Genomic DNA, 22,933 nt, shown 5'->3' with positions numbered 1-22,933 from the left:
TGGCGTCTTTGTTTAGGTTCAAGCATGAAGCTCACATTCAAGGACAAACTGATGAATGTCACCATTTTTCATCAGGATCAAAGTGAAAATGTTGCATCTACATGTCGACTCTGAGTTTTCCAGATAACTTACAAACTACATAATTATGAAACATCAAAAGTGATGGAATCGTGCAAAAAACCAAAGCTTTCTGTTGACATAATGTTCGGTTGTGATGCAGGTTTGAGTCTGAACCCTGAAAAATAGTTTTCAGAGTTAAAATTAGAGGTAAAGATTGAACATCTATTTAGCTCTTTAGGCAGAGGTTAAACAGCAGCTGCGAGGAATGAGGGTAATATTCTTATATTATCCATAGATGTCATTCACACCCAGAGTGTCTCTCCTTCATGTTGCTCTGTCTGCTGATGATCACTTCCTGTCCTCATCTTCTGCCCCCGGTGTTTTCATCTGTAGGAAACTTCTTTCAGTTTGAAATCATAACCGGCTGCGGGGCTTTTCCACTTCTGGTGTCGCAGAAAAATGAAGAACTTCAGTTTGTGTACAGTATTGTTTACCCAGACTCTAACCTGACAACGACAACATCTGCAGCTGACTTCAGGTTTTTATTTATGATTTTTTTATTAAATATATTTTGTTATGCGTATTACTAAAATGCTTCGCCTGGTTTGATATAACATTATCACACATTTATATATATTTTTAATTATTGGTTAATTATTAACAGCAGCCCCCCCTCCTCCACCTCAGCGGCCCTGTGTGGGTCAGACAGGAACAATATGGCGCCGGGAGGAACGTTAGCATCGGGACCAGTCGTTGTCTGAGAGACTGGTGATCCGGCAGGATGAACCTCTGCGCCCAGTACCTCCGGTAAGTTCACCGCGGAGCGCTCTGTCCGTCGCTCGGTGGCCCAGGAGCGGTCAGAACCGGACGTTTTGACCCGACAGGAGGCTTGTTTGGCTCAGCTTTTAGTATGTCAGGAGCTAGCTGCTCCAGGGACCACCCCCTTAGCTAATGTTAGCTGTTAGCTTCATACATCAACAAACAATCGGCGCCTCTGCATGTCGCCGCCTCACGCTCCTTTAGTCTGAGATGTGGATTATTTATTTAAATCACATTCAGCTGCGCACAGGTGTGATGTTTGGTGTGCTAATTTAAGGCCAGATGAGCGTTTACCCGCCATACGTTTCCCACTGTGTTGTTGCTAGCTTTAGCCCGCTAGCTAGCTTCCACCTGCGTATGTCATGTTAGCATTTCCTTTCTGAGGTTGTCACATATGAACTCTGGGCATCTATTCACACACCCGCCTCCTTCAGCTTTACTTCATCAGCATGTTTAAGTGTTTGTGCCGATGGTTTACGTGCACAGGTGTTAATAAACAGCGCGTGGTCGTTAATCAGCGGGCGGGTTTGTAACGAAAATCTATTTGTATTGCTAAGTTTTTGTATCCAGGAAGTAGGCTGAGCCCGATATCTGTTCCGTGCCGTGCTGACGACGTTTAATCTGAGCTGTTAGTGCTTTAATGAAGCGATAACGGGCGGAGCAGCCTCCGTAGTATCTGTGGATCGTCAGTAATAAGGAAGTGCTGTATGAGGCTTTGTTATGACTGGAGACAGGTGCTGTCAGGTTGTCATGCTCTGTGTGTGTTTGTGTGTGTTCGCGCCTCTAACCTCCTGTTCTCTGTTTACATCCGAGCAGACAGGCAGAGGCCCTGAAAGCTGACATGACAGGTAAGTCCCCACCGCTGCTTACTCACACACCTGTTCATCCTTCACCTGCTCATCTCTGGAGGCCTGCAGTTCAGGCAGGTTCAGCAGTCTGAGGATAACTTTTCTTAATGTGGCTTCATTGAACCTGAGATCATCAGTTAGGTTGAGAGGTGGTTAAAAGCTTGATAAGTCAGCCTGGGTCAGTCCTTCATCGTTCAGACAAACGAGTCAGAGCATCTGACCAATCAGAAACATGGAGAGATCTGCTGGGAGCAGAGCGATGGAAAGGGAAAACGAAACTATGAGATGCACATACGATATTAAACACATTTCACTCTGAAGGCATCAGAATGAGCATATGTGTGAAAGGAAACCTCTGTAGGATTGTAAGTTTTGTGGACTTGGCTTTTAAGATGTTAATAAAGTTTAGTTTATTTGAAGCCAGGAAAGAGAACCTGCAAAAGTGTCGACTGTGCAAGTTAACAGACATGAAGACACGGGAGGATCGGATTACAGCTGCTCCACAAAGTGAATGTTTAGATGTGTGTGAGACAGGTTTATTGTTTCCTTTGCAGTGCTGGTTGTGTTTAATGCTCTGAGAGGAAAATGAAACAGAATTCAAACATAGACTCAGTCTGCTTACAAATCTGATACGAGGTAATAAAGTGTAAATGGTTCCCCGTTTATAGCCAGTTTTTTTTTTTTTTTTTTAATAATAAATGTCAACAAGCTTCTTCTGAGAATTTGAACTTTAGACTTCCTTAAAGTTTCCGCTCCTCCTCCTGTTTGCACACTGAGCTCTGAGGAATGGTAAAGTTGTTTTCATGGATCTGAATGGTCAGTATGCAAGGATTTTAAACCACTTGGTTTCTTATCTCAGACATGATCTACTCCAGAGCAGGTCAGGTCTGCAGCATAAGTTGCCATGGTGATGTATCCTGGTAAGATGTGAACCTCCTTCATAACAAAACTCAGGGTTAAACCTGCAGGTACCTCAGTAAGCTCCAAACCCGCCTCGCAATACAGGCATCAGGTCAGACACCCACTGGGTAACTCGTGTGTTTAAAAGGCATTAAGTGTAGTAAGAATAATAATGTTGATGATACATTTTATTTATAGATGCTTTTTAAGACACTCAGTGTGCATAAACAGCTGGAAGGCAACACAATTAAAAGGTCATTTATGCAGAAGTCTTGATGTGAATCTTTGTTTTAGAAGGTGAGTTATGAAGGTATTTAGACCGTACGCTGTGAAAAGAGAAGATGTAACAAGCTGAAACTTCAGCCTTCAGCTTTTCTCTCAGTAATTTGTGCTCTCTCCAGTTATGTCAAGTCTTTGTTATTTATTTGTTTTTCTTGGCATTTGTGTGGGCTAATAAATAAATAAATAGAAGTTTTCTTAAATCATCTTTGAAAAATACTAAAAGTTGGAAAGCAGAATTAAAAAAGTTGGTAAATTCCTGTTACAGCAGAAACCTCCAGAAACTACAAAAATTGTTGCTTATTCAGGTTTTTTTTATTGAACTATATATATATTTATTTATATCTGACATTAACTTTGAAAGCGTCCCGCTGTGACGTGTAGCTTGCTGAGACGAGCGGCTCTGCACTTTCTTTTTGTCATCAATGAAATGGAAAAATGCAAATTGGATGAAAATTGTTGGTTAAAGTGCTGCTGATGTGTGTGAGGCACCTGCTTTAAAACCAAGGTGAAGGGAAGCAGACGGACTTCCAGCAGTTTTGACTCGCCGGCCTGTATCGAGCGGGTCGACGTGGACGCTGACAGATAGCCCTTCGTCACTTCTTTCCTTTCACTTCTCTGTAAACGACGACGCCAGGGTTTATTTAATTCACACTTATTTAGTTTACTTTAGATGAACGATAGTTAAAACTCAAAGATTGATTCAAAGTGATGATTTCTGTTTAAGAGACCTATGTGCATCACAAAGCTGTGAGGTATGTAAGCTGAAACAGAGACGCGAGCTTTAAATGAAAGCGTGAGCGCAGGTGAACGTTTCTTTGAAGAGCCTCAGGGAGAACAAACCCTGCTGGTTCCTTATTTTGCTGATGTGATGAAATGTTTCAGTTCTTTGGACCAGCTCAGCTGATGGTGTGACTGAGCTCCTGTCGCTCTGCAGTTATTATTACGCGGAGCCTGCACACACATTGGGAATCTGCTGTTATTGGGGGGACTTGGAGGTCTGGGGCTCACTTGCAGGCTTCATGCTAAAAAGAACTAAATCAGTGTTTTAGCAACGTAAAGCTATAGCTCAGCTAAATATTACGAGTTAGAGAAAACAGACAAATACAGATGCAGCTCCTGGTTAATAAGCATTTGATCCACAAGTAAAACAGAAAAATGTCTAGAATGTGCTGTTTTTTGGCACCAGGTGATTTCTAGTTTGTGGTTCAGTCAGGGTTGAGCAGGCTTTGGTTGCCGGCAGGTACACAGTCCGTGTGGTCAGGACATTATCCGACAAAACCAGTCAACCAATTAGTATTCTCCCTTCATAGCACAGGTCATCACAGCCGGGCTTGAAGCTGGCTTTTTGAATGATTGCACATAACTACGCCTCTGTAGCTTCAGTTCCCTCTGTGAGTGTGTAACCACAGAGCTACACAAACACAAATCCGACATTAGCTTTCAGAGAGTCATCTGTAATTGTAAAAAACGATCATCAGAAGGAAGGAGGAGAAGGTCTTGGCTCAGACACCAGGAAAATCATCTGTTACCAGACCACAGCTGTAATCAACACAGACGACGTGTTACTTCCAGTTTGGTTGAAGCTGAAGTCGTTGTTTGGTCTTACAGCAGACCAGTGAATCCATTAGACCTGCTGCCTCAGCCTGATTTTAAAGCAGAGCAGCGGCTTCTCACGATGACTGGAAACCTTCCAGTTTGTCTAGCTGAGCTGCCTCCAGTGAGCCCGAGCTCGGTTATGATGGTTCATTTGCATGTTTTTATCTGGAGGCATGTCGGTATCTCTTTGTTGTCAGTCGGCGCAGGAACACGGAGATGCTGGACGCCATCACGGTTGGAGTTTATTAACATTTCAGACTCTTGGATTGATGCTGTTTTTGTCATAAAGGCTTCAAACTGTGTGTCTGCTGTCATCAAGGTGACTTTTGCCAGAATTTAGTATAAACAATTAGCTCTTGGGTGCAGATAATGTAAATAGTCATTAATACTCATCTCTGTTACACTTTAGATCAGATTGGTTGTGTTGTGTTTTCTACTCCACCAATCATATACATCCATGTACACGTCCTCCACCGGGCAGCTACAGGGAGGGGCGTGTCCAACAGAGATGCATATGTCATGCATGACAAAAATTAAACAGAAGAATTCAAATAAATAAAAATGTGAAGAAGAAAAACAATGAAGAATCAGGCAGACGTTCACTGTGTGTAAATCAGGTGACATATGATGCTTTGCTCTCCTGCAGGTGCATAAAATCCCAAAAACGTGACGCTGTCAAATTCTAAAGTGAGAAAACTTTAAATGAGCTCATTTTGAATTTGAGGGCAGCAGCAGGTGTAATTAAAGTTGGGACAGGGCCATGTTTCCACTGCGTAGCATCCCTCTGCTTTTAACTACAGTCTATAAACGGCTGGAAACCGAGGAGAGCAGCTGCTGGATGTTTGGGAAAGGAATGTTGTCCCATTGTTGCCTCATAGAGGATCTGAACTGCTCCACACATCTTCTTTGTTGTATTTTTGGATTCTTGGCTTCCAGTTGGTCACAGTCTTTCCAAAGTGGTTTGTCCCGATTGGACCGTTTGGTGGGATGGTTCTGGTCCCAAGGCCATATGTTTGACAGCTTGCCCTCTCGTGCTTGTAGCATCTCCTTTGTGTGGTCACGTACAAAAGCACGTGCTGCTAGTTGTTGTTTCTGAGATGTTATCGACTAACCGGGCTGCGGCCCCAACCGCAGCACGGCTCCCCCGTCTGCCCGTGACAGGAAGTTTAAAGTTGCACAAATGTCATCAGCACTCGCAAGAAGGTTCTGCTCGGTTTCGAAAATAAGCTCCTGTGTCTCAGAGACAGTGTATCAAGTATTTATAGGGACTTTCAGCTGCTCCCTTGTCACAGGGGCTCTCCCAGGGGGTAGCTTGTGTTTGATTTGGCAGTGTGAGGTCGCATGCCCTTCCTGACCCAACGTAAAGTGGATTCGTGTCTCTGGCTGGAATCAAACCAGCACCCCTTTCTCCCCAAGCAAACGTATAAACCACCACATTTGAACTGAAGCAGTTTCCTGTGTTTTCACTGTTAAAGTCTCAGATTAGTCTTTTACATTTCCATCAGAACCACTTTGCTTTGGTGCTGTCCTTAAACCGTGTGTGTGTGTGTGTGTGTGTGTGTGTGTGTGTAGATTCAAAGCTGGGGGCAGCAGAGGTGTGGACGTCCCGGCAGGCCCTGCAGGACCTTTACCAGAAGATGCTGGTGACAGACCTGGAGTATGCTCTGGACAAGAAGGTGGAGCAGGACCTGTAAGCCGCCCCTCCTCCGCTCTGCATCACACAACATAATTTTCTCCAACAATTTCAGTTCAATTAATTTAGACCAGTTTGGATTTTTTCTGTGTTGCTGTAACTGCAGAGAAAAAGGACACGAGTGAAGGGAAATAACGAGCAATAATCTACAGGTATCAGTAAAAAAACTACAAGAAAGTCTTTCTAGAATAACCTGGTTCAAAAAGTGTGAACGGGAGTCGCTCACTATTAGTGTTTCGTAGCAGGCAGGTTCAGAGTCGCTGGTGAAGCTGATGGAGCTGATGGAGACCAAATCAGCTGCAGTGCTCCGTTTCTAACATCCTTTAACATTAATGCAACATTTGGTGGCTAAATGGTGATAATAAATGTGTGACTGAAGACAAACTGAGCTCAGCTTTTGGACCGCATGGTGTCACCATGGTTACAGCATGATGACAGAGGAGGTCCGACATCCATGAATCTGCAGAGTCCACTTTGTTCCCTCTGTGTTGATGTATTCAGCGCGCAGTCAGTGTGTGAAGCTTTGACTCATGTATCGCAGCTACAGGTCACGTCTCCGCCTGCAGCTGTGGGTGGATCATCAGTCGTAATAATGGACAGATGTGTCGATTGTGTTTCGTGCTAAACTGTCATTTCCTGCCCCCAGTTCAGCTCCACCAATAAAACACATCGTCACAGCTTCCAGACACACACAGATGTCTGATATATGAGAACCTGGAGACTGTTTTTAATATTTGGGGTCTGTGAAGTAAGTTGTTGAAAGCCTGTCGCTCCTTGTTGGTTACTGCAGAAATTCTCACGAAGCCAAAAGTTTGTCGGAATATTTAGAATTTTTGATGTGTTGACACCAAAGATCAGTTTCACATAAAAAGGCAGTAATATAGCCCTCGACTCAGTTTGTGGGCTTTTCCATCAGGCAGAAGGAGCTGGTACTTTTTAGGATGTATTTGTTCGAAGCGCTGTGAGCTGATCCGAAAATGTGACGTCAACCGACTACGTGCTGCTGATTGGCCAGTCAGGATCCCTTTACCAATCATCTGGGTCCTGATGTGGGTTTCTCTCTGCCTGCAGGTGGAATCATGCTTTCAAGAACCAGATCACCACGCTTCAGAGCCAGGCCAAGAACCGAGCCAACCCCAACCGCAGCGAGGTCCAGGCCAACCTGTCGCTGTTTCTGGAAGCTGCCAGTGGCTTCTACACACAGGTAGGCTCACCTTGTGTTTGTGAAGTTATGAAAAAATGTCCAGTTTTGCTCTAAAGAAATAATCCCTGCAGTCATTTCTAAGCTGGTCTAGGCTCCGCCTCTGGGAGGATTTTTGTTTGGAGTAATCCTGCTAACACACAGACAAAGTGAATGGAGTTAAAGCCCCACATCACCACCGATAGAAACCATTCAAACGACGTCTCACTGTGTCTGCCGTGTTCCAGTTACTGCAGGAGCTGTGCACCGTGTTCAACGTGGACCTGCCCTGCCGCGTGAAGTCGTCTCAGCTCGGCATCATCAGCAATAAGCAGAGCAACACCAGCGCCATCGTCACCCCTCAGCCCAGCTCCTGCTCCTACATCTGCCAGCACTGCCTCGTCCATCTCGGAGACATCGGTGAGAAAAGCTTCCCGTTCGTGAGCGGCGAACGGGAAGCTCATTTGAAAAACCAGCCCTGATGTTGGTTTTTCAGAGCTTATTTTCTTTGTCTTTGTCTTTCAGCTCGATATCGTAACCAGACCAGCCAGGCCGAGTCCTACTACCGGCACGCAGCTCAGCTGGTTCCATCTAACGGTGAGTCCCCGCACGTTTTCTTTAACTGGCTTTTAGATTTTGCTGTTTTTGGAAATCTGTCCCTTTATCAGCTGAGCTCTAAACACATTCAAACACTGAGTCGTTTCATCTGAATGTCATACGCGCGTAATTCTTGCAGCTTTCAAGTACTGAGAAAGAAATGTGGTTGAATTATGCTGGGGTTGCTATAGTTACCACTCTGCCTCTTGTAAATAGTGTCACATGTGAGGGACAGCTGATGTTAAAGATGAATTACTGACATTTAAAAGCTCTGCTGTAAAACACTGATACTGAATAATATAATCTAAAGAAATGATATGTGTGTTCTGGTGTTTGGTATTCATAATGACGAGAAGCAGCCATGTTTGTAGTTCTTCCCTGCTCATGTGCTGCCTCTCCGTGTCTCCTGCAGGTCAGCCCTACAACCAGCTGGCCATCCTGGCCTCCTCTAAAGGAGACCACCTCACCACCATCTTCTATTACTGCCGCAGCATTGCAGTCAAGTTCCCCTTCCCAGCAGCCTCCACCAACCTGCAGAAGGCGCTGTCCAAGGCTCTGGAGAGGTACTAGCTCACAGCACAAACACTATTTCACCCGCTGTAGAGTCAAAGGAAATGATCTAAGATTTCATCTGAAAAGGGAAAACCAAACTCTTTAAACTGTCTCGAAGTGTGACGATGTCTCATTTCCGCTCTGTTAAATCCTCCTTCTGTGGTCCTGCAGTCGCGATGAAGTGAAAACCAAGTGGAGCGTGTCCGATTTCATCAAGGCCTTCATCAAGTTTCACGGTCACGTCTACCTGAGTAAGAGTCTGGACAAGCTGGACGGCCTGAGAGAGAAACTGGAGGAGCAGTTTCAGGTACAACTAAACGCTGTTTGATGCACCGCGACGTGCAAATCTGTGCGAGTCCGTTTGTATGACACGGGTGTTGCTGTGTGTTTGCGTGTGCAGAGGCTGATCCTGCAGAAAGCCTTCAGCTCTCAGCAGCTCGTCCACATCACCGTCATTAACCTGTTTGAGCTGCACCACCTCAGAGACCTGACGGCTGACGGCAGCGAGCAGAGCTACAGCAGCGAGCAGCAGATCAGCTGGTTCCAGCTCCTCGGCCTTTTCAGTAAGAACTGAAAACTGTTAATGGCCGATTACATGGATGGAGTCGTGGACGGCTCCTGCTTTGTTTGAATGATACTCATGTCAGATTTATATGGTGGCTTTTACGTTTATTAGAAGTACAGCGACTCATACGTGTAACCTGCAACAACTCAAAACTGTCTCCTCAGTGTCCTTCCTGGGCGTCATGTGCAGCCGCGTGCTGCTCAACAAGAACCGCGGGGAGGAGATCATGGGCGAGTGCCCGCTGCCGGCCATCAAGGTGTCGCTGGACTGGCTCAAACTGAGGCCCAGCGTCTTCCACGAGGCCGCTCTTGTTAAACGGCAGTAGTAAGTCCTGCCCACTTTCTCTCTCTTAATCAGCAGAGTTTTGTACTGAAGCTGTAACTCTGCATCCTCTTCCTCTCTCTCAGCGTTTGGCCCTGGCTCGTGTCCATTCTCAACAGTTTCCAGCCCAAAGAGGACGACCTGTCCTGCTCCTCAGGTGGGACATTGCTCCTAATTTCCTGGAAACTACTTTGTAACTTTAGGTTACGTTTTGATTCTTACACACAGCAGACGAGCTCAGACTGTTCTGTTATTCCTGTTCACACCGACCGCTGTAAAATACGCAAACGTCGCCTTAGTAAGTGACAGATCACTGAGAAAGCAGGAAAACTGCTGCTAGCGTGCTTTCATCTCACTACAGTTTCATTCTCCAGGTTAAAGTTGACAAAAGGCTGTGTTCACAGAATAAATCCTCTTATAATGACTCCATGACTGCTACTCTGTACGTTTCTTGGAGTAATTATTTTGAATCTGGAATCTTTCCTCAAATTTTAGGGAAGTATTAGGAAACATCAAAGATCCACAAGCCGCTTTACAGCATCCTCCAGATGTGCTGCTTCCAGACGGCATCACCTTCAGCCATCAAAACCAGCAAACGGGCGCCATCATGGGACGGCGTCCTGTTCTAAATCTTTAGTCGGCGTGCATTAGCAGAATGCTGGCGTTTTATGGGCGAATGGGGGGGGGGGGTGTCCTTTGCTTGTGAACAGTGAGCTAGTTCACAGGCGCCCCCTGTTGTGCATCTGCTGCATTTTCAGCCAGTTTTGATACAAAGAGGTTCACAGGAAGTGAAGTCCCTTCGGTCACTGTTAGCACTGCAGCAGTTTAACCTGCGACCCTCACAGTTTAAATCCTGTCTGAATAAACCAAAACATTTGTTTTTTAACTTTTAATCGAACTCGTTGGTTAATTTTTTTACAAAGTTCATTCTTGATTCTAGGATGTTTGTTTTCTCCACAGTCACACCCCTGCCTGAGGAGTTTGAGCTGCAGGGTTTCTTGGCTCTCCGTCCTGCTCTGAGGTGACGACTCGCCTCCCTCTCTTGGTGATTGTTTAAAGTGTTTGGTCAGCGCAGATGTTCTGATGTGTGTTTGTGTTTCAGGTGTCTGGACTTCACCAAAGGACATCAGGGCATCCTGGTGGACCGGGACGGCCTGCCGGTGCATGCCCGACACCAGCGACTCATCAGCCTGGGCAAATGGGTGGCTGACAGCCAGCCGGGGTGAGTGTTACTCCGCTCTGTGACGTCGTGCTGTGTACGGACTGGTGTGTCATGGCTGTTTCCCCTTTGCAGACTGATCCAGTGCAGAGTGAGCGAGGATGGCCTCCTCATCTTCATGACTGACATTCCAGAAGAGGCCATTGAGGAGCCGCAGGAAAAGGAGGTACCCGTGCTGCAGGAGTCGTTGAATGGCGAGCAGACGGCCAACGACGGCGGGAATTCCGGCCTGAAGTCCGTGCTTTCGGTGGGGAAGACTCAGAGCTCGTGGCCCGACAGCAGCGACCGTCCAGTGGTCACCTTCAAAGAGAACATCAAACCCAGAGAGCAGAGCCGTGACCCCACAAGGAACCACCATCAGAAAGATGGTGGCAAGGAGCGCCGAGACTTCTCCAAAGGCAACGGGGCCGCTGGGAAAACAGAGCTGAAGAGGGACGGTAAGAGGAAGAGCGAGCTGAAGAAGAGCGTCCATGAGAAAACGGCCGATGCTGGAAAACAGGTAGAGACGCTGAAATATTTTCACTGACGAAGCTGCAGGTTTGAGCCGGCGTGATGATGCGTTTCCTTTCGCTCAGGTGAAGGCACAGACAGAGCTGAGGAAGACTCCGGTGTCTGAGGCTAAGAAGACTCCTGTCACTCAGACTCAAACCACCTGCTCATCCCAGTTCATCCCAATCCATCATCCAGGAGCCTTCCCGCCTCTGCCCAGCAGACCCGGTACGTTTGGACCTTTTTCTTTAAATTTAAACTTTAAATTTGAACTGGTCCCAGAGGCACCATTAGGGCGATTTTTGCATGTTCAATGGTGGGAAAGACCAGAGCTTCTGTCTAAAACGTGCACAGCCACATGCAGAATCTGCAGACTTCACACAGAGGGGCTCAGCCTGGGTTTGAACCACTGAGCTCGTCCAAACTTTTTTTGTTGTTGAACTTCAGACCAAACTGGGTCTGCTGACCTCATCTTAAACGAATACGCCTCTCCGTGAGCTTCATCTCTGTTGTCTCTGTGGCTCCAAACTCTGATCCCGATCGCTTCCTCTGCAGGTTTCCCTCCCTCAGCCTATGTGATCCCTTCTCCCGTGGCCTTCCCTGGACTCCAGGTGAATCCGGGCTTCACCTTCTCCACCGGTGTGTCCGTCCCAGGGCCTTTCCTCCAGCAGCCTGTCCACACCCAGGCGGGCACCCAGGTCCAAGCTGGGAAGCAGTCTCACATTCCCTACAGTCAGCAGAGGCCCTCGGGCCCGGGGCCCGGTCAGGGGCCGGGATCCTCGGGACACGGCCCGTCCCAGGCTCAGCAGGGCCAGACTCAGACTCCCTCCCAGCAGGCCTTGCAGCAGTCAGTCCAGCTGACGATGAGTCAGCAGCAGTCACCCACCAAACCAGTCCAGCAGGTTGGGATGGGAAAGAGTCCACCTCACCACCCAGGACTGCAGCAGGTCAGGTCACATGACTGTCACTACCTTCATACAGTCATCAGCTGAAAGAGCGATTAACTCGGCTCCTAAACTGATTCCTGTTTGAAAGACTCGCGGCTGAAACACTTCTTTTTCCATTTTTTTAGTGAAATGTGATGTTTATGCTCAGAGTGCCTCTTTCCTGCTCACAGCTTTTATAGTGAGCATCGCTAATGAACTTGAGCACAACCAGCGTGCCTCGTTTCTCCTCTGTCTCTGTGCTGACCCCTCCCAGGCTCTCACACTGAGGCAGCTCATTGTTTACCTCAGCGTGTTTTACTCTCTTTACATCCATTAAATGTAACTTGGTTTCAGGTCTCAAAATATCAAAAACATGGAAATCTGAGTGTGAGCGCCTCAGATTTGAACTGTCCACTGATGTTTCCTTCTCGTTGTGTTCCCGCCCTGAGCAGTACATGCAGGTCCAGGAGCAGTCGAGTCACATGTGGAACCAGGCCCAGGCGGCCCTGCAGAAGGTGTCTCCCATGCAGATGCCCATCAAGCAGCCGCAGCAGCAGAAGCAGCAGCAGCAGGCCTTCTACATGGCAGCTCAGGATCCTCTGAAGATGTACGAGCACCAGCTGCAGTCGTCGGCTCAGGTCTCCAGCATGGACAAGAAGATGAAGTACCCCGACGTGAAGTTACAGGACTTCTACTGGGACTCGTCTTACAGGATCGGGGACAGCCTGGCTGTGCTGGCCGACAGAATGAAGAGGCCATCGCCGGGGGGTATCTGCTCAGAGCAGGATGGGCCCCGGGGACCCCCGTTTGAGGTGAGCTGCTGTCAGCAGACGCAGAGGGAGGAGTTTGTTTTGCTGCTTTTTGCTTTTTCTGCTTCTTTTTCTTTATTTTCCTGCTTTTTTTTTTTTTTTTTTTTTTTTCTTTCTTTTAACTTTGGTTTTTTATTTATTTATTTTTTAGATGAACTAAAATCTAAATCTAAACTTGGGTGTAACTGTTGTTGCAGTAATCGTTTCTCCTGATTCAGGCTGTTAAAATTTGCCAAAAGTCACGTTTGTACTATTTAAATATTATTTATATATCGCACATAATATTTAAGTATCGCATTAATTCCTCAGGAAGGAAAAGAGAGGCGTGATTACTTGTGTCGGTGTGTTTCAATAAAACATGCCTTCTCCATAGCTACACATTACAAAGTAAATGGAGAAATTTGATTGGCTTATATGTACATCTAGGGCTGGGCCATATTATACCGTTCACGGTAATACTGGTACAACGCTAGGCAACGATAAGAAAATGACATATCGAGATAGAATATGGGTAAAACGCGCATGCGCAGTGCCGAAAAAGCACGGAGAACGCACGGTAACGGAGAATGTGAACGGGGAAAGTAGATTGTTGAGTGAAACGGATGAGCCAGGATTGTTTTGTAAAAATGGTGCAACTTAACTGGTTTGGTGTTTGTCCGTCAGATACACAACAAAGCACTTTTTTTCTTTGTACAACATGCAAGCGGCCGTCGTTATTGCCGTATTTGTTGGACCAAGGTGCTTGTAAATCTGGGAGTAATCTGGGTCCTAAACTCCATCCTTTAAAGTCCCGAAGTCAAACGAACATCACTGAGAGTTTAAAATTGTCTAAATTCTTTCATCTTTAATAAAACGATCAGCATTGCTGCTTTACCAGGTGTAACTATGACGTTTAACTTCCAGGCATCCATGAAAACAAAAGTTATTACATTTAACGGAGTTAGAAGTTAGCAGGAAGCTAGCGGAAGTTAGCTCGCTAGTTTCGCTAGTTACCTAAGCATGATACAGCATGTTCTGACTGAGAGATTTCTGAAAACATTCAAACGTACAGCTCTGCTATCACTTCCAACATAAATGAAGACAGGAAACTAAACAGCAGTGACGTTTGTAGGGTTACTGAAGTTGGGCTAGCTGGTATATAATGATGTGCTACGTGGTGGCTAGCGACACAGCTATGTTAGCATAACATAAACAGTGAAGCTGGAGGATGAACACTAACACTTTCCCACTTATAAAAGTTAACGTGAAGGTTCCTCATGGTTAGAGACAAATGCAATCGCATGGCAGGATGCTGTAAACGGACCAAACTTCAGTCAGGAGAACAACTGAGATAATCCATCCATAATACCAGGTTAGTCATTAATATACTGCAACAACATGGGAATAGAGCAGCTGTGATAGAATACAGCATTAATGAATCAATGGTACAGAAGTGGAGGAAACAAGAAGAATGAGTTTGATAAAGTTTGATTTATCTGACTGCTTTGTTTCCTTTAATGTGCCTTATAATCCTGTGCACCTTATGGTCCGAAAAATACGTACTGCACACTGCAGTTTAATGTTGCAAAGCACCTCTTTTTAACTTCAGTGGATATTATACATGGTTATGCTCAGGATACGTCAGCCCATTTCTACTGGAAATGCCTTTTGGTTAAACTTTCAGCAAGGAATTTGCATTTGCACTGTTAAATTTTTATAAAGCTTTAATGTACATAAAAACCAGCTTCTTGTTTAAGTAAAAGGAATGGATGGTTTTTTTTGCACTAGTAAAGTTGTGGAGTTGCATTTTGTCTCGCAGACATTATATCGTTATATCGTTATCACAAATTTTCAAATATATATCGTGATATATATTTTTGGCCATATCGCCCTGCCCTATGTACATCAGTCATTTTCCAGGTAATCTGGGTTTAAATGAGATTAAATTAGATTTTTAAAGAATTTCCTGCCAGTATAAAAATGTTTTTAGAAAAGTTTAATGGACCCACACTTCTTCTTTTCCTCTGCCTCTCACAGAAGGTTGATGAATTTGAAGCTCACTCTATACTGATACCAGAAACTCTGTGGTAGTTTTCCGCATGTGTAAAGAAACCTGGTCATGAGCAGACGCTCGGACTTGTTTAGTGATGATTTTTCTTTTTTCTCTGTCAGCTTGCAAGCTTTGGTAGCCTTCAGCGTAACTTCCCTTTTCTCCACCTCGGTCTTACTGGCTTGCCTTCTTTCGTTTTCTGTTCTTTACATTTCCCCCTCTCATTTTCTTTCTTCTTTCTGTTCTTCCTCTTCTTGCTTCATCTCTCACTAGGACAACAAGAGCTCGCCTCTTCTACCTCCTGACCTGTTAAAAACTCTAGCAGATTTTGAGGAGGAGGAGGAGCTCGTCTTTACTAAGCCTCCTGATTTCTTCCAGGCCTTGGCTGGCCCTCTTAGCACTGCTCCTGGACCAAATATATTTGTATGTAGCCCTGTCTTCCTCACCCAGCACTCTTCCCCATCCTTAAACCCTGACTTCCCTGCATCTAGTCTGAAGCCACCCTCTGCTCACCAGAGCTGCTCACATTTCCAGATGTTAGAGTTATTGTCACAATCTGCAGAATCCTCACATTTAGAGGGACAAAGGAGTTCATCCCAGCATGCAAGCATCATCCTTTGATAGACCTTACCTGATATGAATTTGGCTGATCTCCCAGCAGAGGTCACCCTCTCAGGTGTATCTAGACACCTTCCAGCTCAGCTGCTATGTTTAGATCGCTCCCAGGAAGTCGTGTTTTAATCACAGACTCACCCTCTTCTTGCTTATAAAAGCTTCAACTAAAAAAAACTACAGCCGAACTGTTTTTAGCCGCAAAGTCCAGCCGTGTTCATCCTTTGACTTTTATGGGGTTGTGCACCTTGAAGTCGTCTTCCACGGTGCCAGTTTTTACTTGTAGTTTAATGTCAGAGCTATCTGAGGGAACCAAGGGTCAAACTGACGCCTGCGGCTCAGAGTGCAGGGTTAACTCCGCCCTTCTCAAAATGAAAATCAAGTTTAAGGATGGTGTTGTCGGAGCTGTAGCGCTCCTCACTGAAGCTCAGATACACCAGGACAGAACTTCCTCCCAAAGCCGTAAAACTCATCCAAGCTGAAAACTGCTCTGAGGTGCACGACGGTGATCTACAACGAGAGATCAGCCAAGTTTATGTTGGGATTGGACTTTAGAGGTCAAACTGAAACATGCCTCATAGTCTCATTGATTTACTTCTAAGATGTTCAATGTTTTGAAGCACAGCTTGAATTTATTAATTAAAAGTATTCTCAGTCTTTGTTACGCTGACCTGGCCTTGTTTGTGACAGAAGTAGAGAGCTAACAGTGGAGGGGATTTTTCTGGGATGAGGCGGCTTCAGTAATCGCATGCTGTATGTTTTCAAACTTTAAGAGAAACACGGGGAAACAGCTGGAGACTGAAATATTATGGATCCTTTTTTCGGAAACAAATCAATTGAAACTGATTTGGGTTTCCAAATGTGAGGCTTGAGTTAGGAGAGCTGTGTTTAAGATTTGAGTGATTGATTACCGACGCATTTAAATTCCTGCAATGACTTTCAAGGATCCAGTTTGGAAACCTCAGAAACCACCAGCTGCACATCACAAAGATTTACTTGATGTGTGATGCAGCTGCTTCACAATAAAACTCCTCCCCGGGGCTTTTACTGTGGAACAGCTTCATGACTCACTCCTGCACTGATCTGAGGTCAGTCATCATCTTCTCTCTCTCCAGCTGCCAAACCAGACCCGAGTGGACAGCGGCCCCGAGGTCATCAGCCAGTCGTCCTCTCTGCTGCCCATACCCGGCTTCCCCATGCAGGTCAGAGCCTTGGCCTCGGTCCTGCTGACCTCTCCAGCTCTACTTAATGCAAACACACACCATCACACATTCTTGTGAGACTCGATATTTGCGCAGAGTTTAGTTTTTAAGACCATCAGCCTGAGAGGAATGATGATGTTGACTGCGTGACTTTGCTTTAGTGAATAGGATGGATTAATAGTCAAATGAAATAAGTGAGAGTGGCAGGTACGACCACAGTGAGGAACAAACACAAAGAGTTTGCAGGCAATAAATGACAGCATCGGTTCACGGATGGTAAATGTGAACATTTGAATACTCGTGGTTTGCTCAGCTTGTTAGCAATAGATGATGTCACTGAAGTCTTCCTTCATAATAATGATAAATACGAGGCTGACGGCAGCTTGTGTTTGTGTGCAGGAGTACAACCAGAACAGCATTTTCAGTCAGGCCTACGGTAAAAACCTGCCGCCCAGCTCCAAGCCCGACGCTCCCATGGTGCACCAGGAGACGTCCCTCTACACGCTGTTTGAGGGCACCCCGTGGTCCCCTTCTCTCCCCGCCAGCTCAGGTACGTCACAGAGATGTGATTAATATTCATTCGTGCTGGGCGGAACGTGCGGCTAATGGAAACTGTGCTCTGATTGGCAGATCACTCTACGCCAGCCAGCCAGTCTCCTCACTCGTCCAATCCCAGCAGCCTGCCGTCTTCCCCTCCAACCCACAACCACGGAGCCATGCCTTTCTCCAACTTTGGGCCCATCGGGACTCCGGACAACCGGGACCGCAGGGGAATGGACTGCTGGAAGGCCAGCAAGAGTGGTGAGCCTGGAAAATGCTCTTGCTAACGGAGCCGTTTGATGTCTGTGATCCTTTAGATTTTGACCATGTTTGGTTTAGTTTAACTTTTTCAAAACAAAAGTCTACGGTTTAACATTTTTATCAGAGGAGCAGCTGATCAAGAAGCGAACACTGTGGGCCAATAAACAGCCAGTAAAGGTCACGTGACAGAAGGGCCTCACGTGTGCTCATTGTGTTTCAGGAGCAGTCGGCGGATTCGGTCTGGACTACCTGCCAACCACGGCCTCCTCTGCATCAGACAGCAGCTGGCACCAGGCTGGATCGACGGGCAGCTCCTGGACCAATCAGGACTCTCCAATGGAGGAGTCGTCCTCCACCGTGCTGCTTGACAGCCTCAAGGTAACACCAGGCCCACAAGTTCAGACGCCTGAGAAGAAATGAGTCGTGTTTATCGTCTGACTCGCTGATGTTTTCTCCCTTGTGCGACCTCTGCTGGATTTAGCCTCACGCTAACCCTCTGCCTTCCCCCACAGTCCATCTGGTCGAGCTCCATGATGCAGCCGGGCCCTTCGGCGCTGGAGCAGCTCCTCCTGCAGCAGAAGCAGAAGCAGCAGCGAGGTCACGGTGCCATGAACCCGCCTCACTGAACGGCAGCGCGAGGCGGCGCTTTGTGTCCGGACGTCAACAAACCACCACCAGGAGAAACGGAGGGGAAAAAAACCACAGATGTTTGACGAAAACAAGCTCCAACTCAAATTAAACCGGCGAGAAACGGTGGAGGCTGGGGAGGCAACACGACCCCCCGACGAGGCTGAATCACCACCCCCACCCCCCTCGGCTGTCAAGGAGCGGTGACGCCCCTCCTGGATCGGAGGGCGCGGGATCTCTTCGACCGCGGTGCCACGCACCACGCCACCGCCGGGTTTCATTCAACCGGTGGAAATCTGAACATTGAGGAACCACCCCCCCTTCACATCACTGCCCCCCCGTTATGGACAGACGCCACATCTCCACGAACTCGTCATCTGGAAGAACTTCTTCTTCTTTCTTTGGAAAAAGATTAAAAAAAAAATTAAAACGGAAAAAAGAACGACCTCCTGGACGTCTGCTCGGTCCCGATGGAGAGCCGGTTTTTAGCATCTCCGCCGCCGCTGTAGACTGAAGCGGGGCCGTTCGAGAGCCAGAATGATGTGGTTGTCGGGTTTGGGGGGAGGCCAGGTGATGCACGGGGGGGTCAAAACAAGACTGGACTTTCTGATCTCCATTCATTTTCATTACTGAGGAGGGAGGAAGGAAGAAAGGAAGGAAGGAAAGTTTTCAGCTATATAAATATATACGTGAATATATATTGCCATAGTTGGACTTGTGTCTTAGCCGTGAGAATCAGGACTGGACGTTGTGAAGCCGGGTGTAACGCCTCCCGGGCTGAGCGCCCGCTTGTGTCGGTGCCCGACGACGGGGTGGCTTCACGATGAACATCGCAGGAAAGACTGAGGAAAGATCATAAACACCCTGTCGACCGTAGGGATAGTGTCACTGTTAGCTTCAAGAGATTGCAGTTATTAACAAAAAAACACAAAAAATAGAAAATGTACTTTGTGATTTGTTCGTAGCCGTTTTAGCTTTGCGCCCTCCGGGTGATACAGGTATGTCTATTAGCTTCCTGCTTGGATATTTTCGGGGTTCTCTTCCTCTCTGACCTCTTCTTCCTGTTATTTCTTTACGTAATGAAGAAAAAATGGAAATATGTAACCCTGCTTGCTTACCTGCATTTACTGTTTGTTTTTGTTGCCGTTCTTCTTCACTGGTTTTATGCAGCTCGCCCAGAACGTTTTCTATTATCCTTTCTTGGAGAAGCACGACTGCAGCTCGAGGCTGTGCAGCAAATTTGTTTTTTTTATTATTATTATGGAACGGAGCGTCTGGAGACCCTGTAGCTCTGCTTTTATTGAACCTGTGAGTGAAGCCCCGCCCCCTTCAGTGTAAAGCCACCCTAACCAGACTCAAAAGCTACCAAGAAATAACAGCTAAAAAAGTGTATTTGATTACTGGTTAATCTGCAGGTTCCAGTAGGCCAAAAATATTTCCCGGTTTGCTGTAAAATACAGAAATATTTAGTTTAATGACATAAAAGTAAAAACATGCAGAAGGTGGTGAGGAGGTGAGGACACGCTGAGTAACTCGCTCAGCACAGGCAGAGTGAAATATGAAGCAATTAAGAAATTATTTTAATGAAGAATCTATTTTCTTTATTTAATCAGTGAATCATTTGTGACGACTAAAAATTCCTTCAGTGTTTCGTTTCCTGCTGCTTCTAACCAATCCTGTAAGAGCGGCTCAGCTTCCTGTGACTGACAGAAAAAGGGCGGCGCTCTCATGGTCCTTCGCCGTTGCTGCTCTCCTTTCGTTCTTTAAGGGTTTAAAGATTCATTTGATTTTTTTCTAACAAACCTGCAACGTCGTTCAGAAAAAATGTAAAACGTCTAACTCGCTGATGAACGGACTTCTTGTTGCTTTCGCTTCATTTGAAAGAAGAAGGTTCACCTGCAGCCCAGTTTGATCTCACGCCAGTAAAACCAGAGCAGATATCTTTTTAAAATAGTTTTCGCTTCAGTGGAAAGAAGTACTGAAACCTTGCGAAAGCAAATCTTTGAATAATTGAGAGCAGATCACGAGCAGCTCTGCAGGGAAACAAAGTCTGCTTTAAACACTTTAGCTCCAAACACCAACGTCAGTATTTCACTTGTCTATTAATCAGCAGTGCAGTTTATTGAAAACATGTAATTATTAAGGTCTTTACTGCAGGTTTCACTTTTCAGAGGAGTGCGTGGGGGCGGGTCGGACCTGTGGAAAAGAAAAACCATCACAGAGTCCGCGTGAAACTTTGGATCTGCAGTCTGTGTGCTTTGTTTCATAACCTAAGGATTTAGCCCCAAATAGGTTTCACCGTTTTGTTTAGTTTATCCAAAAAGTCACGAGGTTCCAAACTGACGGGGAAAACAGGATAGCTCATTAACTGTCCTCTGAAACATCGTTCAGGCCGCCAGTGACCAGGTTTCAGGGCTGCGCGTAAACGTGAAAATGTTCTTTCAAATGAAGTCTCGTACGCCACCTTTGACGTCACGGTTTTCTGTGCTCGGACGACGGGAATGTTTATGTGTGAGCAGCAGGATCCTAAACAGATTTAACGTTGCCATGACACCAAACAGTTTCTCCTCATGAATACTGAAACGTTTTTCTGTCCTGTGACCTCTGAGCTACAGTGAAGTTGAACCATTGAGCTCAAGCTGCCCTCAAGAATCGGCTGGCCTGTGTTTGCTTCGACTTTGTGATCACGTTGTGGGAAAACTCAGGATCTGATGTAAACGCATCACGTTAGGAGCTGAACAAAGTTCACGGCTCAGTTTTTATCAGCCACTAACAATAAAGTGTTCAGTGTGGTATCATCAGCACACTTGTGTTTCTATATATGCCGTTTAAAAAGATAAATACTAATTTCCAAACTGAGGCACTGAACTCAAACCCTTCCCCCGGCCCGGGTAATGATGACCTGCTGGATGTTATTCGCTTCGTTACTGTGGCTCGCCCTTCATTAAATGACGCAGGCAGAGGTTAGACTGCAGGTGTCTTGTTTTTATATTTTTGCCGTCGTATTTAACCGCTTTAAAACAACAAGCCAAACTCGATCCTCGTCCATCTTTAAGTAGATTTTTAGGTCTAAACGAGTTCCCGGGAAGGTTCATGCGGTGGGAACGGCTGATGCTGGATCTGGGGGCATCTGTGGCGTCACGCTGTCATTATTTTAGAGCGACAGCTGGCTAATCAGGATGCCAGGCTTGAGCAGGATTTGACAGTTTGAACCGACAGGAAACAGTTTTCCATGTTTAGAAAATAAAGTTCTGAGGAGGAAGAAATGAAAGCCTGTTTTTATTTTCCTGGTGGGGCATTTTACGAAAGCGGACTTCAGAGAGACGTGTCTGTTCTCTGTGTGATTGTGCTTTTCATGTTGCATTTACAAAGTGTATTTGAACAATAATAAAGATAAAATATTCCTGAACGTGAGGGCGAATTCGACCAGAAGTGTCAAGGAGAAGATCCTCTTTGTTTTCGTGTCAGAAGCTCACCACGTAGATCTCTGCTGACTCTCATATGAGTTACTTGATGTACTTGGATCGTCGATGACATTCCACTCGGAGATGTTTGGGAGGCTTCAGGGCGGCGGGTCCTCGTCGGTTTGTGCTCTGACAGCAGATTTGTAGTCACGTTTGAGATCTGAGCTTTACTTTAAGGCTTTTTGTGTTTCTGTCTCTCTGTAGACTTTCAGAAAAGATTGAATCAGACTTTAAATAAAAACCAACTATGTTCTCCTTTAATGCTGGGTCCAGTTTTCTGTGTGTTGACCACCAACCTTTAAATCAGGCCGTTAGCGTCGTTTCAGTCCAGAATCGGTTCAGGAGCTGGGTGTGGAGACGGGGTCAACCCTCGTGTTCAAATTTGACAGATTTAAACATTTTATCTCTAAAAGAAATGTCGCATGAGCATCAAGACGTCTAAAGAATGTCTGTTTAAATTGATCTGAGCTTCCATGTCTTTGTCCACAAAGAGGACTTCAACACACAAAATGTTTTAGTCTACATACAATTTTGTGTGTTTTTATCCAACATTCGTACACTCTTGGTGTTCCTAGTCAAAGATGACCGGTCATTACAAATGAATGGAGCAGACACCAGTTGGTGTAAATGAGTTCAGGTACATCCCCGTTTCTCAGATGGACATAGCAACACACATCGTTTGGGTTTCCTGGCAACCACCATAGGAACATTTGGCAATAGAGCCTCTTTTGCTTGGGAACAACTGTGTTGGTCGTTCTCACAGACAGCTGTGACAGATGTTTTTGAGGCCTTGCTCACAGATCACTGTGTGGCAGCACCGTGGCTGGTCGAGTGAGTGGTGAGGAGGCGAGAGGCCAGGAAATACAAAGTGAGGAAGTGTTAGAAGCTGAAAATGGCACGAAATATCATCCAGACCAAGAAATGATGAGGAGAAATTCAGTGAGAAGAGAACGACCACGGTGATGGTGCTGTCACAGAGTGGGAACTTCTCCCCACTTAAAAGTTAAGCTTTCAGCTGAAAGTCTCATCAGAATGACCACAGACAAAAGTATCAAGGATGTGGGACACGTAAAAACCAGCTTGAAGGGAAAGCAGATTTACAGAGACAACTGCAACGAGATAAGCCTGAAAGAAACCAAAGCACATGTGAGTCTTTTGATTTTTGGTGTTGTGCACAGAAAGTCATTCACCAACAGTTTACGGGATACAGAGTAAAGTCGGAGGTAAAGACCAGGCTGTCGACAACAAGGTAAGCTGGCAGTGATCAGAGAGGTTTGGAGCCTATATCAAAAACGTCACAGTGGACGAGAATCGGGTGGCTTTAGGAGATGCTGCCCCTTCA

The 22,933-nt window shown here is 46.0% G+C and overlaps 1 protein-coding gene across 2 annotated transcripts; it reads left to right on the top strand.

Moving 5' to 3' along the window:
* The first annotated feature begins 737 nt into the window (after nucleotides 1-737).
* On the top strand, nucleotides 738-21,852 carry smg7 (SMG7 nonsense mediated mRNA decay factor). Of its 2 annotated transcripts, XM_026149147.2 has the most exons (23): nucleotides 738-867; nucleotides 1,696-1,727; nucleotides 6,078-6,195; nucleotides 7,270-7,402; nucleotides 7,627-7,798; nucleotides 7,904-7,975; nucleotides 8,388-8,538; nucleotides 8,699-8,834; nucleotides 8,928-9,090; nucleotides 9,257-9,416; nucleotides 9,500-9,570; nucleotides 10,374-10,434; nucleotides 10,516-10,635; nucleotides 10,708-11,131; nucleotides 11,208-11,349; nucleotides 11,677-12,068; nucleotides 12,500-12,859; nucleotides 15,159-15,308; nucleotides 16,613-16,699; nucleotides 17,099-17,249; nucleotides 17,330-17,500; nucleotides 17,721-17,878; nucleotides 18,013-21,852. In XM_026149147.2, the coding sequence occupies exons 1-23, from the start codon at nucleotides 842-844 to the stop codon at nucleotides 18,124-18,126; spliced, it is 3,564 nt and encodes a 1,187-aa protein (XP_026004932.1). In that variant the 5' UTR covers nucleotides 738-841; the 3' UTR covers nucleotides 18,127-21,852. The 2 variants fall into 2 exon arrangements, with proteins under 2 accessions (XP_026004932.1, XP_026004935.1); XM_026149150.2 differs by lacking the exon at nucleotides 15,159-15,308 and having other exon boundaries at nucleotides 739-867.
* Nucleotides 21,853-22,933: the final 1,081 nt, after the last annotated feature.

The sequence above is a fragment of the Astatotilapia calliptera genome, chromosome 18, assembly GCF_964374335.1.
Source record: "Astatotilapia calliptera chromosome 18, fAstCal68.1, whole genome shotgun sequence".
Lineage (NCBI taxonomy): Eukaryota > Metazoa > Chordata > Actinopteri > Cichliformes > Cichlidae > Astatotilapia > Astatotilapia calliptera.
This window is presented reverse-complemented; position numbering and strand designations above follow the sequence as displayed.

Bases quoted from the DNA above. Each gene is read 5' to 3' on its own strand.
- smg7 (XM_026149147.2), top strand. From the start codon at position 842: ATGAACCTCTGCGCCCAGTACCTCCG. The intron at 7,976-8,387 runs GTGAGTCCCCGC...TGTCTCCTGCAG, and splicing joins TCAGCTGGTTCCATCTAACG to GTCAGCCCTACAACCAGCTG. The intron at 12,860-15,158 runs GTGAGCTGCTGT...ATCTCTCACTAG, and splicing joins CCCGGGGACCCCCGTTTGAG to GACAACAAGAGCTCGCCTCT.